At 36.3% G+C, this 14,299-nt stretch overlaps 1 protein-coding gene across 1 annotated transcript; it reads right to left on the bottom strand.

Annotated features, from left to right (window-relative positions):
- Nucleotides 1-11,112: 11,112 nt before the first annotated feature.
- Nucleotides 11,113-12,570, bottom strand: LOC145739985 (uncharacterized). Its single transcript, XM_081995308.1, has 2 exons — nt 11,828-12,570; nt 11,113-11,729 (listed from the first exon to the last, which is right to left on the bottom strand). Exons 1-2 carry the CDS (start codon nt 12,431-12,433, stop codon nt 11,694-11,696), a joined length of 642 nt encoding a protein of 213 aa, XP_081851434.1. The 5' UTR covers nt 12,434-12,570; the 3' UTR covers nt 11,113-11,693.
- Nucleotides 12,571-14,299: the final 1,729 nt, after the last annotated feature.

Genomic DNA, 14,299 nt, shown 5'->3' with positions numbered 1-14,299 from the left:
ATTAACCTTAAAAGAAAAGTTTTCGACACCTGTATAATGCCGGTGGCGACCTATGGCCTCGAGACGATGGCAATGACCAAAAAAACCGCAAATCGGCTCAGAATAATGCAAAGAGCGATGGAGCGGGCGATGCTGGGTATTAGTCTCAGGGACAGAAAGAGAAACGAAGAAATCCGAGAAAGAACCAAGGTCGTAGATATAATAGAACGTATTGCAGAACTGAAATGGCAATGGGTGGGACATGTGGCCCGACAAGACCAAACTAAATGGTCAAATAGATTAACACACTGGCGACCAAGGGAGACAAAGCGCAGCACAGGAAGACCACAGACAAGATGGCTTGATGACATCAAAAAGCAAGCGGGAAATAGGTGGTTCCAGATGGCACAGGACAGGACGGCATGGAAAAACATGAAAGAGGCCTACGTCCAGGAGTGGACAGGAAGTGGCTGAAGAAGAAGAAGAGAAGAAGATGGTCCATCAGAATGGGTATCTCCGATGGTGCCGGTATTAAAAGATAATGGGGAAATTAGAATATGTATTGACATGAGGAAGGCAAATAAGGCAATAATGCGCGAAAAATATCCACTCCCCACAATGGATTCATTATTGCCTAATTTTCGGAAAGCCGAGTATTTTTCGAGGTTAGATATTAAAAACGCTTTTCATCAAATTGAGATTTCTCCATCATCCAGGTATATAACTACATTTATTAGCAGTAAAGGACTTTATAGATATAAGCGATTGTTATTCGGAATGAACGCCGCTCCTGAAATATTTCAAAAAGTGTTAGAGAGGTTGTTATTGCCATGTAAGGGCACCGTTAATTTTATTGATGATATATTAATTTACGGAGGCAGCGAACAAGAGCACGATGAACGAGTAAATTTCACTTTAAAATTGTTAAAAGAAAACAATGTTTTGCTTAATGATCAAAAATGTATCTTTAAAATAAAAACAGTCAATTTTCTTGGACATACATTAACTCCATCTGGGGTTCGTCCATTAGAAAGCTATGTAGGTGTGGTTAAAACATTTAGAAGCCCGGTTATTATTGACGAGGTACATAGTTTCTTAGGGTTAGTCAATTTTATAGGTAAATGGATACCAAATCTAGCTACACTAACTGAGCCGTTACGAAAACTGTTACGTTTGAAGTTAGGAAAAAATGCAAATATTTTGAAATACTGGGGAAATGAACAGTTGAATGCTTTTAATGAATTAAAAAGCTCTCTCTCGAAAATAAAAACATTAGGTTACTATGATCCGGAAGATAAGACGCAGGTAATCGCGGATGCTAGTCCAGTCGGTTTAGGAGCGGTTTTAATTCAGTATGATAGTTCCGGACACAGAGTAGTTGCTTTCGGTAACAAAAGTCTTACTGACCCGGAAAAACGTTATTGTCAGACCGAGAAAGAAGCTCTTGCAATAGTGTGGGCCGTCGAACATTTTAAAATTTATTTATACGGCAAAGCAGAGTTTGAGCTGATCACTGACCACAAACCACTGGAAGTAATTTTTGGTCCAAAATCAAGACCTTCTGCCCGCATTGAGCGGTGGGTTATGCGCCTTCAATCTTTTAATTTCAAGATAGTCTTTCGTCCTGGAAAAAGTAATATTGCAGATCCGTTGTCTCGACTGTGTCAGACAGATCCAATTCCATTCGATAATCACAATTTCGTATACCATGTAGTTGAATATTCAAAGCCGATCGCCGTAACTTTAAATGAAATCCGAGAAAACTCTGAGAATGATGACGAGGTAGGAAAAATAATAACTGGAATCAAACAAAAAATATGGGTTGAACCCGTCAAACATTGTCGAACTTTTCAAGAAGAGTTTTGCGTGTGTGATGGTATTTTACTGCGCGGTACCAGAATTGTGATTCCACATAAACTGAGACAACGAATTCTGGAGGCTGCTCACGAAGGTCATCCGGGAATTGTCGCTATGAAAGGTAGGCTGCGTACAAAAGTATGGTGGCCCAAAATAGATGAACATGCAGAAAAGATTGTCAAATCTTGTAAAGGTTGTACATTAGTATCTACTCCAGGACCTCCAAACCCAATGAAAAGAAGGTCAATGCCTAACGGTCCATGGATAGATGTCGCAGTTGACTTCATGGGGCCGTTACCTAATGGTGTTTACCTTTTTGTTATAGTCGATTATTTTAGCCGTTACAAAGAAATTAAAATTATGCGATCCATAACTGCAATAAACACGGTAAATGTGCTAAAAGAAATTTTTTCAAGGCTTGGTTTGCCCATGTCCATCACATGTGACAATGGTAAACAATTCTGTAGCCAAGAAATTAAGTCATTTTGTGAAGAAAATGCAATAAAAATATTTTATACTATACCCTATTGGCCCCAAATGAACGGTGAGGTAGAACGTCAAAATAGGGACATACTAAAAAGACTTAAAATTAGTAATGCTGTAAAAACTGATTGGCAAGAGGAAATTTTTAAATACTTGATGATGTACAATAGTACACCGCGTACCACTACAGCAACCACATGCAACTTTAACTGAACTAGATGAGGAAGTGATTGACAGAGACCGGGTTCAAAAAGAAAAAAGGAGAGAACTGGGAGATAGAAAAAGGAAAGCCACAGAAAGTGATTTACAAATTGGAGATAAGGTATATCAGAAAATTATGGTTAAATCAAATAAAACAACTCCAGACTTTGACTCTACTCCATACTTAGTTACAAACAAAATGAAAGGTGATGTAATGATAAGAGACGAAAACTCAGGACAAGAGTTTCGCCGAAATGTAATTCATTTAAAGAAAATCGAAGGAGAATGGAAAATTTCTGACGATAGATCAGAGAAGAATAATTGAAAAATAAAAACTAAATTGAATATGATTAGGTATACTTATGTTTGTGTTTTTATATTGTTAAATTTATTGTTAACGTTTATATTTGGTATTAGTTTCATATTGTAGGTAAGTAATTGTTGTGATATATGTAACATAGTATTTTAAGTTGTCATATATCTATCAAGTATAAGTTGCGGTTTGGATTGGTTATATATATTAAATTTTTCATAATAGTTATAACCTCTGGATACTGGAAAAAGGAAGAGATGTAATGTATTGATCGTACTGACTGGTACCCAAGGAATGTATTATGATGATGAATCACAAAATAAACAGAGAAAACACACTGCTTGGTCGGGATTATTATTGAATGTGGTTTCGGAAAGTAAAGCAGACCAAGCAGAGTGAAGTGGTGTTATATTATAACAAAGTGTTTTATTTTCCTAATTAATAGAAGTCAATAAAGAGAACATTACAATGTCAATAGGCGTACCACAAGGGAGTATACTTGGTCCTTTACTGTTTTTAGTTTACATAAATGACATAACAGAATTGCTAGAAGAAGGAATCAAACTTGAAATCACAAACTACGCCGACGACACAAGCCTGTTATTGATGGGCACTTCCATCACATCAGTTTTCAGAGATACTAAAAAAATCTTAGAAAAAGCTAACACATGGTTTTCAAAAAATCAACTTGTTTTGAATAATTCAAAAACAACTATCACAATTTTTCAGACAAATTTGTCAAATCTAGACATTCCACTGGCAATAAATCTTAACAATGTTAAAATTCAAATTACACAATCGACTAAGTTTCTTGGAATGATACTGGATAACACATTGTCATGGGATGCTCATGTAGATTATGTTGTGACAAAATTACATAAAGTATGTTATAGTTTTCGAATTGTATCAAAATATGTGAAGATGCCATCTATGAAAATGATGTACTATGCAAATTTAGAATCCCAGCTTAGATACGGAATTATGTTTTATGGTCAATGTTCTGTCATCAACAAAGTCTTTATTTGTCAAAAGCGAGCAATAAGAATTATGTTGGGATTAAACCCAAGAGAGTCATGTCGAGGAAGATTCAGAGAGGTCGGATTGCTTACCGTACATGCAGTGCATATACAGGAGTGCATATTATTCTTTATTAAACACAAACATTTATTTCAAGAACATGCTCCAAAAAATACAAGGCCAACTAGGTCAATACACTACATTCTACCAAGACATAGGCTGACAGTCTATGAGCATGGAGCATATTATAATTGTATAAGATTTGTTATCAAATTACCACCGAGTATTAAACAAATAAGCCATACCAACCAGTTCAGGAAACTCCTCCATGCATTCTTGGTGAAAACAGAGCCTTATACAGTGTCTGATTATCTGAATCTTGCTCCAACATAAAACAATGTATGTTGTAAGTATATTGTTGTGTAATTTGTGATCATATTTGTTTATCGCAATGTAAGTTAAGTGAAATGTATGTAAATGTGTAGTTCCTTTCTTTTCTTGTCTTCTCCTTCCTTCCTTCAGAAATTTGACGTTATTTCGCTTTATGTTTACAATTGCATAATTTTGAAATAAAGATATTTATTATTATTATTATTATAGATTTTGCATTTGCCTGAGCTAGCAGAGCGTCCAGTTTCCATGCAAAGGACGCAGTTTTCCTCGTCTTTGCAACTTTTGGCGTTATGCCCGATTTTGCCGCATCTATAACAATTTGTTCGTCGGTCCTCTCCTTTGCAATCAGAAGTCTTGTGGTCAAAAGCCCAGCACCTGTGACATCTCTCCAGTTCGATATGCTTTTCCATCCTGCATCTAACTAGTCCGACTCTTATTTCTCTTGTTTCCATCAGTTTTTCGAGGTATTTTCCGGCGATTGTTTGGTTCCCTGTGCCGTACGGACGTAGAGGGCTTAGCCTTATTTCGGCCACTTGAATCGGTCCAACCCTGTCCTCTAATGCTTTGATAACTTCGTCTACTGTCGCTGTCTGGTCCAGTCCTCTAATATATAGTATTTCTTCGTTTTCTTTTTTCCCCTGCTTTGTTACACTGCCCTGTCCAAGAGTACTTTCTATTGCTTCGCTTAAGTCATTCATGGCCTGTTCATCTTTGTCTAAGGAGATAACTATTTTCCCTTCTTTGGAAGTCCTGATTTGTTTTATTGCTTTGTTACTCTGCATTCATTGTAATTTCTTCTTTATTTTGCTGATAGCTTCGTTAGTTTCGCCTTCCGTCTTGCTTACTACTATAGCGTATGATTTTTGCTCCTTCCGTTTTCTCTCCTCCAAGTTCGTTTGTTTTTCAGCTGACTCTTTTTCGTGGTGTATATTGTGACCTTAGGCCCATTTTGGAATATTGCTTCTATCATTTTTTGCATTCTGGCTGTATTTATGGTTTTGACGTGGTGGGTCGCTATTTCCTTCTGGTTTGTGGTTTCTTCCCTGAGAGTTATGAATTTGCCCCACATGTCTTCTTCATTTCCGTTTGATTACTTTTTGAGTTGAACGTTTTTTCTTGCTGCTAGTTGTTACTTCTAACACGTCAACGGGCTCGTCCAAGTCTATTAAATCAGGAAAGCGGGATTTGAACATAAATTGGATGCTTTTTTCCATTCCTAAGTCATCTGGCTCCACTATCACAGCTTTGACTGTACTGGCATCTGTCTCCAGAGGGCTACCTATTTTTATTTCCGTGTTTGATATTAATTTTGGTTCCCAATCTTTTTCTGCTATTTGCTTCCACTTGCTATAGTCCTGTAGCTTATATTTTTCCAGCAGTTCTATGGGTTTTGGCCCGTTTTGAAAGCGCTCCTTTTCCAATTCCTCTATTCTCCTCTCCATTTTTTGTAACTTGGCTTTTAAGCTCTCATTTTCTTCCAATATGTTGCCGGTTTGTTCATTTTCTCTCTCTTCGACTGATGCCTTAAGCTTTTTTAAATTTTCAGTTTGTTGTACCAATTTTTGGACCGTTTCTTTCAGCTCTCTTTTTGGGTTGTGTGCTTCAGCAATCATTTTTCCAACCCGTGTTATTTGTTCACACATAGTTTTAATTGTTTGAACCATTTCATTGTTTGTGGTTTTTTCTCGTTTGCCTTTCTTGGTGTTGTTTTCCTCGATTATAAAGCTTTCTTCCTGTCTCGCTCTTTTCTTTTCGCCTAACCACGCCTGTGTCGAGTCAATAGTGGTTGTCTCGTTGGTTGTGTTAATTCCTGTTTTCCCTTCTCTGTTTGTCCTTAAAAAGTTTTCAAACCACTCTTTGTGCCCATCCGATGGAGTGGCCCCTAACGATCCTCTTCTTTGCTGTATAGGGCTTTTCTTTAGCATATCTAACCTTGGTAATTCTATTTGTGATGCTTTTGTTCTTTCCCAGTTTCTTTACATGGAGTTGCCCCGCCTTTTAGGTCAGGGTTATCTTCATCCATGCAGACGGTCTGTTTCCTACCCGGGTGTTAATTATCTAATATCTTTTCACTTCTAATTATATTTATATACAAGATTATTTATTTACAAGATTATGTTTATATACAAGATTTTGTCTATTTACAATAATGGTTTGTATTTGTTTGTATTTACATCAATTTTAACATTAAAAAGATTGTATGCTTATCGGCCTTTGCGTTTGCAATAAGCTTTGCTGTAAAAATGGCTATAATTGCACTATACACAGTACTTACGTTTTAAATTTGCCTACTCAATTCAGCAGAAAAAACGCGCTCACTTCACTTCAATTCACTTTTCACTTCAATTCACTTCTCACCTAACCTAACCTAACCTAACCTTTTTTTTTTTTTATAGAGGTTGACGGAATCTGCCTTCCAGACATGTGAGCTTGGCGTAATGCGTTCTTATGTGCTCACATAGTGTCGGGTTGGCTTCCCCTCCAGGGATCACCGACCGACTAAACTGCTTTCCTCTCTTCCTGGAACCGCCTTACGGCATTACTTCAGGGAAATTGCTTTTTTCCGATTGTCTAGCTTTCTTCTGGGTACTGTTTGAATGTATTTTCTTCATCAAATATTTTGGTCTTCATAATTTGAGCGCATAGGTTTTTAATAGCTTCGAAGGATGGTTGGTTTTTAGTTAGGACGCTGGCGATGTTACCTGCGATTATGGTTATGTCACACTTGATGTTTGTCTCTAGGCGGAGTTTTTCCCATCTAGGGCATTCGAATAGGGTGTGGGTAGAGCTGTCGGGTTTGTCGCAATACCAGCAGTTTTCAGATGTTCTTTTTCCGATTCTTTTCAGATAGTTAGAAAAGACACCGTGTCCTGTCAGTATTTGTGTGAAGTAGTGATCTGTGTTCGTCCATTTCGTATTAATCCATTTGGCTACGTCCGTAATATACGTTTTTGTTGTCCCTTCGTACTTGTCCCAGATTTCTTGTCTAGATTTTTCTTTGTTTGTTGCGGCGGTTTTTTTGAAGGCTTTGCCGTTATGGAATACCTGCGTTTTCTCATCGATTTGGACTTTCACTGGTGGTATTTTTGCTATTAGTAATATGGCTTCAGTCGGAGACGTTCTGTACGCCCTCGTGATGCTGAGAGCCATTTGGCGAAAGCTTCTGCCCAACATATTTTTTTAATGGTTGTACTTCACTATACTGCCCCAGATGGGGGCGCCGTACATCAGGACGGACAGACGATGTCGGTCCGTTATTGTGTGTGGTCAGTCGGGTTAGTTGATTGAGGATGGCTTTCGTTTTAGTTACTGTATTCTGTATGTGGGTGTTAAATTTTAAGTCCTTTCCTATGTATTGTAGAATATAAATAAATCCTACTCGTAAATTCAATAGTTTATTAAATTATTCAGGATGACAAAATAATAATAATAATTTAGGATTTTAAACCCAACATAATACATAATCATTCTGTTCTCAATCGAAAAAAGTGAAAGTTAACCTCTAACCTCTCATCTGTCTATATCGATGACAGTGACATAAGTCGTAGCATGACGTTGTTGTAAGTGCGTTCGGAAACCAACAGAGCAGCGCGAGTACTACAACTTGGCCATACCTGACATTTGATTGATCCAATCAAACTTACAAACTCTAAACTTCAAAACATAAGCTCAACTACCGACATAATGCTTAATAAACAGGAAAGTATCCTCTAAATCATAAATAACTACATAAGGTCATAATACATAAGTTTGGTCATAGTACATGAATCTGGCATAAGTATCAGAAACTCAACATAAGTAATAAGTAATCTGCATAAGATGGGCATAAAGACATAATATTTTTACAACATAAATTCGTAATAGCATAAATGTATGTCTAGTAACTAACATAATGTTTCACATAATTAGTCATCAAATCAAAACAGTAATTATAACATAAGAGAGAACTGTAATACATAACATAAACTTACTTACTAAGCATGAATCTTTACTGTCAACAAGATTAGTTAGTTCACATCTTTAGGCTCATTATCAGACCATAATTTTAAATGAGCCGCATCAAACACTCCGGTAAATGGTCTTTGAGTTAATTGAAAATCGTCTAAATCAGATATTAAATACCGATCGTTCGGTAAAACTTTACGAACAATGTAGGGGCCCTTAAATTTTGGCAACAATTTTTTTGTTTACCCCAACAGTTACATCAATATTTGGTACTGAAACATAATCACCAACTTTATACTCAACAGGATTACGATGTGATTGATCATAATAAGCTTTATTGTAAGCTTGAGACCTCTCAATTTTTTCAACAGCCCTATTACGTAAATTATAGAAATCACGCTCAGAATTTTGCTCAGTAATTTCATGCAACATTTCTTTTAAAATATCTCTGATAGTTCCTACTTGATTCATTCCGAATAACAACTTACATGGGGTGTCACCAATCGATCTATTAACCGAGTTGTTTAGAGCAAATTCGACTTCAGTCAGATGGAGATCCCACTTCCTAGGATCTTCGCTTAACTTAGCTAACATAGGAGTTACACTTCGATTAAATCTTTCCACCTGGCCATTCGCTCGGGGAACACCGGCTGCAACTAAAACATGTTTAATATCTAAATCTTCTGCAAATGATTTAAATGCTGTTGAAGTAAAAGACGAACCTCGATCTGTAATAATTTGTAAGGGTTTGCTATAATAGCTAAAGTAACTGGTCAAATGCTTGATAACTTCATTTGTGCTTGTTGTCCTGCAAGCATACAGTTTTATAAATTTGCTAAATCCATCTACCACTACAAATAAATGTTTATTCTGTCTACTGGTTTTCTCTAGAGGGCCACAATGATCTAAGTGTATCGTAAAGAAAGGTTTATTTCCTTTTGGTATATTATGTAAAAATCCCTCTGGTTTGCCACTTTTATTATTATACACAATACACTTAAGACAATTTTGGATATATTCTCCTACTTTCCTACGCATATCAGGAAACCAATAAGTCTGTCTAATAGCCTCACAACATTTAGATTCTCCTACATGACCTAAGTCGTCATGACAACTTCGAATTATATTATGTTCCATAGTACTTGGTACGTAAAACAATAAAGAACCTTTATCTTTTCTATACACCACTCCATTCCTTAGCTCAAAATTTTTGTCACACACTTTTTCTAAATCTTTCCTAATCTGAACTATTTGTTTGTCCTGCGTTTGTTTAATATTTAAAGTAGTCTCAAAAGGTAGGTCACTCACTAATAATATAGTGTTGAAACATCTACTAAGTGCATCTGCATGTCGCATCCTTGTGTTATCTCTATGTTCCAATGTGTAATCATACTCTCCTAAAATTAAACTCCACCGCATAATTTTTGGGTGTATATCCTTTTTCTTCAAGGCTAAAGTTAAACTACTACAATCTGTAAGGATTTTGAAAGTTATACCCTGCAAATATATTCGAAACCTTTTCAAGCTATTAACCACAGCCAATAATTCTAGCTCAAAACTGTGCAATTTGGACTCTGTCTCAGTACAACGCTGACTAAAATAAAAGATAGGGTGAAACAAACCATCCTCTTGTTTTTGCATAATTATACCCCCAAAACCCAGTGAGCTGGCATCACAATGGAGTTGTGTTTCTGCCAATGGTGAGTAAATACATAAAACTGGCCTAGAGACCAAAATACTCTTAATTTTATTGAAACTGTCACACTGTTCTTGTTCAAAATTAAATGGAGTGTCCTTTTTTAAGAGGGAGTACAAAGGCTTAGCAATCAATGCGAAATTTTCTACAAATTTTCTAAAATAAGAAGCCAAACCAATGAAGCTGCGAAGCTCCTTTGCATTACGAGGTAATGGAAAGTTGCTAATAGCTTTTGTATGTTCCTCACTCGGCATTACATTATTAGCTCGGATGGTATAACCCAGGAAAGTAATTTCTGTCATTAAAAAGTGGCATTTATCAAGACGGAGAGTAAGTTTATTGTCAACTAATAACATCAAAACCTGTTTTAAAATATTTAAATTTTCTGGAATTGTTTCAGTGGCAATCATAATGTCATCTATATACAATAAGATTTTTTTATCTCTCAACAAATCACTAAATATCTGATGTACATACCTCATAAAAGTAGCTGGACTATTCCTTAGCCCAAATGGCATCTTCAAGAATTCCCACTGTTGGTCCAAGCATACAAAAGAAGTATATTTTATAGAGGAAGGCTCAATATCAACATGGTAAAATGCACTTTTAAGATCTAGTATAGTAAAGTATCGTTTACTTCTAAGTCCTTCAACTTGATCTTCAATAACTGGCATTGGGTAATTGTCACGTAAAGTTATTTTATTTAAAAAGCGGTAGTCTACACATAACCTAAGATCTTTAGTTTTCTTTCTGATTAATACAATTGGTGAGCTATACTCAGAGTTACTTTTTTGAATAATGTTATTTGTTTCTAAATCATTCAAAATATCTTTAACAGCCAACTTTTCTCCATATGATAGCCTACGAGGCTTGAAATAAAATGGAGCATGTTGAGGATTAACTACAATCTTCATTTGAAATTTAATAGCAGGCTCTAAAGGTCGATTTGGTTCAAAATAAGATTTTTTCATCACATCTTCTATCTCTAACTTTTGATTTAGGTGTAGTTCAGGATTAATATCTAAGCAAACTTCTTGCGGATTAACATAAGAAATATTTAGAATGTTTAATGTTTCCTGTTCGATTTCATTAGATGGGTATACTTGAGAATCAACATTATTAGGTGTAATCAAAATTTGGTTACCTTTTATAACAAAGGAAAGCTGTTCCAAAGCGAAAAAGTCCCTACCAAGCAGACATTTATTAAACATTGTGTAATCTGGCACCACTTTAAAATAAAGCTCAACTTCTACTTCACATACTTTCAGTAAGACTTTAACAGTACCTAAAATGTTTAATTTAGACTGATTCAAGCCCTCATAAACTTTATCAAATCTTGTTTCTGGTAAAAGATCCACACTCTTAACCAAACTATGACAAATCAATGAAATAGGACTTCCAGTGTCAATAATAGCTTCAACACTTACTTTAAAACTATTCTTACTCAACTGCACATTAACCATCATAGCAGGAACAGGCCTTTCTTGTACCATCAGTGCTGTACGGTCTCCTCTGGCAGGCCTCTGATTATTAGCAGGGCAATCCTTTACTTGATGTGTAGTGGCACCACAAGTAAAACAGGATCCTTTTGGTCTTAATGGCTTCCTACATTCAGACACCACATGTCCAGGAGTATTGCAATTGTAGCAACGTACGTGGCTCCCTGCTTTCCTTGGTGGTTTGTTGCTTAAAACTCCTTCAGTGTTGGCGAGACTTGTCTGCTCTTTAGTACGGTCACCTTGTCTAACACGACGAGCATTGACCACACGTTCATAACTTACAATGTCCCGAAACAAGTTGTCTTCATCATCATGATGTTTGGACATAATGAAGTTGCTTAAGTCTCTAGAATGTAAACCAACTGCTACCTGTTCTTTTGTCTCCATGAAAGTCAGGCCAAGTACTTTACATAATGCAACTTTAGAATGAAAATAAACACTCACATTTTCTGTAGGCAGCTGATGGCGACTTTGCATCTTCCTCCAATTGTCAGATTTACTTATTTCAAACATAAATGTCTTTTTAAATGCAGTTTCGAACAGATCCCAGCTAGTGAGTTCCTCATTTTTACCTTGAAGCCAATATCTAGCAGCTCCCTTTAAGTTATTTCTGGCTGTTTGCAGCAGAAAGGCATCAGGCCAACGATGGATTAGTGACATACTTCTTAATTGACTCAACCATGCACTTGCCACTTCAGGACCCTTTTCACCGTCGAAAACGTCTATGCTCTTTGATAAATCAGGCATAATGTTAAAATTTGGCACTTGGTTTACATTAGGATTCGTAAATGAAGGTGCCTGTTGTTGTGATAATTGTAACATACTTAACATTTGACTATTCTGCTGCATAAGCATGGTAATAGTCGACATAAACTGAGATGACATATCGGTGGCATTAGTGTTTGGGCTATTTGAGGGGCCGCCCTGTACAGAGAGTCCGGGTGTTGGTGGGGTGGTTGGAGATTGTTGTCCTTTAGCCCCCATGTCATTCTCATCTCCAGGTTGGAATTGTTGGGCCATGAAACGTTCAAATTCCTCATTGGTATGCATCGTGATGAAAATCTTAAAACATCCGGTTAAATAACGGCACTTTGTTCAAATCCCACTTCTGACGTTGTAGAATATAAATAAATCCTACTCGTAAATTCAATAGTTTATTAAATTATTCAGGATGACAAAATAATAATAATAATTTAGGATTTTAAACCCAACATAATACATAATCATTCTGTTCTCAATCGAAAAAAGTGAAAGTTAACCTCTAACCTCTCATCTGTCTATATCGATGACAGTGACATAAGTCGTAGCATGACGTTGTTGTAAGTGCGTTCGGAAACCAACAGAGCAGCGCGAGTACTACAGTATATTGTCACGAAGGATAATAAATCAAATTTATTACTTGAGCGGAAACATTAAAATTTTGGAATGCGGTCAGAGTGCAACTGCAATTATGATGCATTTGCTGAATTGCGAAATATGTGGAGTGTTTTCCGAGTACCGAGGGTCGAAAGGTCGTCACGAGTTGTCGGCTAGACGAGGCCAGGTCTGGGAGTTTTGATTGGTGGAATCAGTGTCTGGAATGCTATAAAAAGGCAGCTGTACCCTAGAGAGGGGTTCGGTTCCGTCAGTTCATTCCAGTCAGTCCAGTTTTGCTGTGCACTACGTAGGAGAAGGCAGTACCTAGCCAGAAGACTCCGCTTACGCCACATAATGTAGTCGTCCTGAATTCTGCAACCCGCACCGGGTTTATAAATTAATTAAATATTAAATCATCTCTTAAATGATAATAAATCGCGAGTGCCAAACCCTCCAGGAAGCTGCCCTCATAATTGTTTAACAAATGTAAGTACAGATTTGTTATTGTAATATTTTGTGCATGTAAAAGGTATTGTTTAAAGTGTTACTTTTGGGAATTATGTTGAAGGTTTTATTCCGATTCACTAAGTTGATAAACCAACCATTTTGTCAATTACTTTTAACTGTCATTTAGTTATTAAATTATATTTTTCTACCAAGTGGTTTAATTCTACCTCTGAAACAAGATCTCGGTAAAGGCGTTTATTAAAGTAATAAACGCACGTCTCGTTTAACTTGTTGGGCCAAAAGGGCTTTACAATTTAAACGTGACATTTGGTGGAGGCGCCGATTTGTGTCAGAATGACATTTGGTAGAATTTGCCGTATTTCAGAACGCCGTTTGGTAGAGTTGTTTCAAGTAGATGAAAAACACTGTTAAAAAAAGTGAATTTTTAAACCAGAAAAAAATATTTTTGATTTTTCTTATCGTGAGTGAAAATTACCTCTTTAAAACAAAAATATAATTTTTCTTTTTGCATGATTAATTCTGTCCTACATTGTCATTTTGAATATATATATATATATACACAATCTTTATTTTTTCCATACGAAAAAAAAAGGCTATCGACCACACGTGGTCTTTCTGCCTATGTTTACAGATTTTTAGTTATTTACAATCTTATTTCTAATCAATATTTACAATTTTAGATAAAAAAAAAAAAAAAAATTATTGGAAGTGCTCCAACAGGGTGGATGCGGGAAAGAGGTAACGGGATTGTCTAGTTGGTCTTGTTAAGCACAGTGGAGTAATTATAGTCCAGTTGTGTGGATTGTTTTTCCATTGTTTTGGAGTTGTACGAGTCTGTCAGTTATTTGGTCATGTTTGTACGTTCATAGAGAAGTTGGTTGGATGGGTTGTGGAGTGGGTTTTCTGGGTGTCTTATTTTGGTTATTAGTCTTAGAGCAATCTGTTCCGTTGTTTGTATGTGTTGTTTAGTTTTCGGAGTTGAGTTTGCCATTAGCATGTTTCCATAGTCTAGAAGTGGTCTGCAGATGGATTTGTAAATTTGTGTTGCAGTTTTGGTACTGATACCTTTATTTTTGTAAGTTAGTGATCTAA

Source organism: Ips typographus, unplaced genomic scaffold (genome assembly GCF_016097725.1).
Source record: "Ips typographus isolate SLU unplaced genomic scaffold, UJ_Ityp_2.0 IpsContig87, whole genome shotgun sequence".
In the NCBI taxonomy this organism is placed as follows: Eukaryota; Metazoa; Arthropoda; class Insecta; order Coleoptera; family Curculionidae; genus Ips; species Ips typographus.
This window is presented reverse-complemented; position numbering and strand designations above follow the sequence as displayed.